The 4,890-nt window shown below is 40.4% G+C and overlaps 1 protein-coding gene across 2 annotated transcripts in view; it reads left to right on the top strand.

Moving 5' to 3' along the window:
* LOC101849609 overlaps positions 1 to 4,890 on the top strand; it is a gene marked incomplete in the record, with an annotated part of 41,365 nt that overhangs the window by 3,767 nt on the left and 32,708 nt on the right. For both annotated transcript variants that reach the window (XM_035969327.1, XM_013081598.2), the window contains 3 exon segments: positions 619 to 696; positions 2,879 to 2,938; positions 4,337 to 4,372. In XM_035969327.1, coding sequence (XP_035825220.1) covers positions 619 to 696; positions 2,879 to 2,938; positions 4,337 to 4,372 — 174 coding nt within the window.

The raw sequence follows: 4,890 nt of genomic DNA, 5'->3' as shown, positions 1-4,890 counted from the left end.
AATTAAAAATTAAACAAATAAAATTTAAAAAAATCCCCATTATTAAAAAAAAAAAACTCGAGGTATTTTCGATTGAAGGAGATGTGGATCGAGGTCGCCTAGGCTCAGACTCAGAGGTTAAATTAATAAGAGAGAAAACGGCCACGAAAGTTTAAATTGTATTAATATTGTAGTTTCCAAGTGCAATCAAGCTATGGAAGTTCCAAACTTTAGCGGCCATTTTCTCGCTTATTGTGGATATTGGGGAGCCTGCATAACGTTTGGTGGGTAAAAATCGACAAGTAAAAGTCCAGTTAAGATACCCCCTCTGAGAAGTTACAATTGTCTTTGGCGTATGACGTCATAGCATGCCATGTGTTGACCACACTTACATAGGGGATTATAATTGAATAATTGATTTATTCATTCATTGTTAGATGGATGGATTGATAGGTGAATGGATGGGAGGATGGATGGATGGATGGATGGATGGGTGGATCGATGGATGAATTTGTTGGTTGGTTGGTTAGTTAGTTTGTTGGGTGGGTGGGTGGGTGGTTGTTTCGTTAGATGATTGATTGATTGATTGATTGCTTATACAACTAAACTCTCCTCTTTCTAAACATGTATCCCTTTCAGCTCGTTGAGGATGATTCAGTTGTTGAAGAACCGAGATTGAAAACTTTGGATTCCGAAGAACCAGATTCATCAGAAGAAGTGAGTGCTGCCTTGTGTTTATCAAGCTAGACCAGCAGCTGTTTGATAAGTTACACAGCAGTGACATACATTATACTCCAGCCATGCAGACAACACGTTTACACTCCAATAAAATACACGCACGTAAACATGTACAGGCCCATTAATCATCTAGTTATTCCTTTATAAAGACGTGGCTTTGATCGATTTGTGTAGGGGTTAAGATAGCGCGTGTTAAGTCTGCTTTCTATTTTTTAAGGGGTAACAGTTCAAACTTCAAAAAACTAAAAATACTCGACAAATTAACTTGCAGGCCTCAGAGAGGAGATATACCTGCGTCTAACTAACAATACCATTCAGCGAAAAGAGTCTTGGGTCTAAGATGTTGAACCTGCTATTATGATTTTTGACACGCCTTGTACTATCGGATATAACGTTTACTTTCTGACACCCCGAAATCCGTGTAGTATTTTAACTCAGGTTAGCTTATACGTGTAAAACACACTTCGGCTAAGAGGTTCCGAAGGCAGTACGTTATACCGAGGTTTTACGGTATAGAACAGATTGCTATCTTGTGCTAATTCCATATTGTTTTCCCCGACTTCGATAATAATAGCAATTATATGGCGCATATTCACGCTCTACAGCATAAGCATTGTGCTTTACAATCATTTAATATTTTGTCCCAGCAGACCCTAGAACACACAGAAACATTCTTGGCTTCCCTGGGAGCATAATACAGTACAAGTTTTGGATTGCACGGGCTCAAACACTAACCAACTAACATGATCTTTCGCTGTCTATAGCCAGTTTCCTATTCACACCTGGGAAAATTAGTGAGGAACATTTGTTTAAAGTGTCTTTCCCAAGAACACAACGTCAGATCTGTGTCAGGATTTGAACCCATGGCCTTACGGCTCCAAGTCCGAGAGCCAAGTCCGAGAGCCTAATCACTCGGCCACCGAGGAGTTTCTGTTACAGTTGTCAAGGGCGTTTAAAAATCACCCCTGTGACCTTTGTGCCCCGAACTATTACGGTCAGCGCCCTTATTCGGGACCTCCAGTTCCATTCTGAGCTAACGCCCCTTATTTGCGACAGGAATAATTGAAGGCTTTAATTTCACAGCGATTTACACCAAAACTGGGGGAAATTGAGTTAGTAGTGAAAAAAAAAACTAAGCGCGCGATCTACCACACAGAATTCGGTATGCTAATGAGATGCAAACAAGTAATTGCTTTCTCCACAAAAATCTATACAAGAAGGGTTCTAAATCAAGAAAAGCGAGCTATCCAACTGTGTCTGGTAATTTATGAGATCTCTTCACAAGGATTAAGCATCCTTGAGTGGACGGTTTTGACTTTATCTCACACAGCGAGGACTTAACATAACACCGGTGACACAAATTGAAAATTGACAGCTCAGTAAGGAATTCATTTGTTCAAGCTACATAGCATTGCCTGAAGTGTAAGTAACTTGGTGTGGCATTTTGAAGAGCGAGGAGGTGTTGAGAGAGGGAGAGAGAGAGAGAGAGAGATAGATGGATAGATAGATAGATAGACAGATAGACAGATAGATAGCGAAATGGAGAGAGATGAAAGGAGATAGAAAGAGAGATAGATAGATAGAAAGAGAGATAGATAGAGAGAGAGATAGATAGATAGATAGATAGATAGATAGATAGATAGATAGATAGATAGATAGATAGACAGACAGATAGATAGAATTCTTTCAGAAAGGTACAAATATCTTAGACAGCCGCATATGTTCAAAGCAGCTCGGGCGAATGTAACAAGTGGCCTTGGTGTTTGACCAAGAATCCCAACATATGTTAGGTAGGTGGGCGTCATGAGGTGTGGCCGGCCGTCTTGATTGATTAGCTAGTCGATGATCTGACAGTTAAGTCTGTTGACCCGTCCTCGTAGATATTGAACCATCGATCTCTGAAATGACATCACTTTAGTATGGTATGGCATGATATGATGTGGCATGATATGATATGGTATGGTATGGTATGGTAAGTTATGGTACGGTATGGTATAGTTTGGTATGGTATGATAATTATGCTATGGTACTTGTATAATGTGGTATGCTATATCATGCTCTGCTATGCTATCTCCTCTAATTCACTCCCTCCCTCACTCCCTCACTCCCTCCCTCACTCACTCACTCACTTACGTCCTCTCCTCCACTACTCAACATCCAGGTCCTGGCACCGATGGGAGAGGGAGAAGTGGATCTAAATGGCGGAGATATGGATCACCTGGTCAGTCACGCATGGGGGGGGGGGGGAAACGTGTTTTTTTGTTGATTTGTTTTTTTTTATCATTCTATATCGGTATTGTTTAGGGCTTTTATTTCTTTAAAATATGTGACAGGCACTCAAAGTGCAGTTTATGTTCCCCCCCCCTCTCTCTCTCTCTCTCTCTCTCTCTCTCTCTCTCTCTCCCTCTCTCTCTCTCTCTCTCTGAGTCCGTGTGTGTGTATGTGTGTGTGTGTGTGTGTGTGTGTGTGTGTGTGTGTGTGTGTATGTGTGTGTGTGTGTATGTGTGTGTGTATGTGTGTGTGTGTATGTGTGTGTGTGTGTATGTGTGTGTGTGTGTATGTGTGTGTATGTGTGTGTATGTGTGTGTGTGTGTGTGTGTGTGTGTGTTTGTGTACGCTATTCTGTTTCAAAGTAGTAAAATGCTCTTTGAGTTTGAGTAAAGAAAAAGACATGGACACAATACAGACCTTATAGTGCAGTGAAGAAGTAAGACAGACAAAACCAACAGAGAACAAATAGAAGTAGGACCTAAACAATGGATCCCTCCAATCATCCACCCAAGTGCTCTACTATGTAACAGCTATTTTAGAAAAATCATATTTCTTGTTCTTGTTATGTATTTATTTTTTACAGCTAGAAACATTGTACAACAGAGACAAATAGAAACAGACAAATTTGTTGGATTCTGATAGATCTAATAAAACTTTAGGTTTGTTTAATTTCGTATCAGTTTAACTGTTCACTTTTGAGTGATACACGCACAATTTAGGGTGATACAAGAATGAGTTTATTGAAGATGACATTACGTTGTTTTTTGGAGTATACTCTTTGACTCTCTGCTTCTCTTCTTTGGCTTAGAAAACCGGCGCCGTATGTTTACCAAACGCTCGTGATGTATACTGAGATATGGCACAGGGGTACTGCACTGGAACTCAGCAATAGAAGTAGAAGATAGCTTTGCTGAAGCTTTATTGCCCGTTCCGTTTTATGAGGTCGAGCACTTTGTGTTTTCTTGGATAGCAAAAAAAATAATTCTCGTAGGTCTTTTGTGAACGACGCGTGAGTTAAAGATCATTAATTGGTCTCTGAAAATCGCTGTGACATGTAGATGTCTTTACGCCCATATCAACGCACATTCGATTAGTAGAAGAAGTAGGACGTTAGGTACCACTAGGTCCAGAATCGAAATACAGAATTTACCTACCATAAGTGTGAAACTGCCAAACATTTTGAAAGTTGAGCAATCTATTTCCTCAAAGTCTACCGTCAAGGCAAAGCTGTATCATAGATGCCGCTAATATCGTCTGTCATGAAGCAAAAAGTTATGCACTGCCCGATTTGTAATGTGCGTGTATTCATAAGAAAAGAAGAAAACGTTGCATATCTTTATTTTTTCAGAAAGGATCATTGGCCCATTTGTTGGCAGCACAGAGGGTAAGTCAAAACCATAGGGTTCTACTATAATTATTGTTCACTGTTGTGTCTTTTGAACAAAAACCTCACCTGAAGCTACCTTCTTGAAATTGACTTTTTATTGTTAATGTGTTAGACCCCCATCGACACATTTTAGGTTATTTATGAGGCTGGGTACTGCGTCCCAACTAGCAGAGACCTTCAAAGACTTGAGAGGGATACAATTTTCCAGCTGACAGGCGGAGGTACTGTCAAAATAATAATTGCTATGAGAGCCACCCATTATTGAGGAGAAAACGTTGTTTTTGAAAAGTGGACTTCTTTTTCAGAGTCATTTTAACAGAAAAAAAGACAGGAGCAAGTAGGGGGTGGGGGTGGGAATGGTTGTTTGCACCGAGGATTGCCTTGGATAGGCGGCCGTTGAAGCAAGTTTGGTTGTACTCGATCATAAAAGACAGGAACTCCCGAGCGAGAATCAAGCTCACGTTTCTACATGTGCCAAACTACCACTCTCTCTCTCTCTCTCTCTCTCTCTCTCT

The sequence above is a fragment of the Aplysia californica genome, unplaced genomic scaffold, assembly GCF_000002075.1.
Source record: "Aplysia californica isolate F4 #8 unplaced genomic scaffold, AplCal3.0 scaffold00137, whole genome shotgun sequence".
Taxonomy (NCBI): Eukaryota; Metazoa; Mollusca; class Gastropoda; order Aplysiida; family Aplysiidae; genus Aplysia; species Aplysia californica.
Note: the sequence above shows the minus strand (reverse complement) of the source record. Positions and strands in the feature narration are given on the sequence as shown.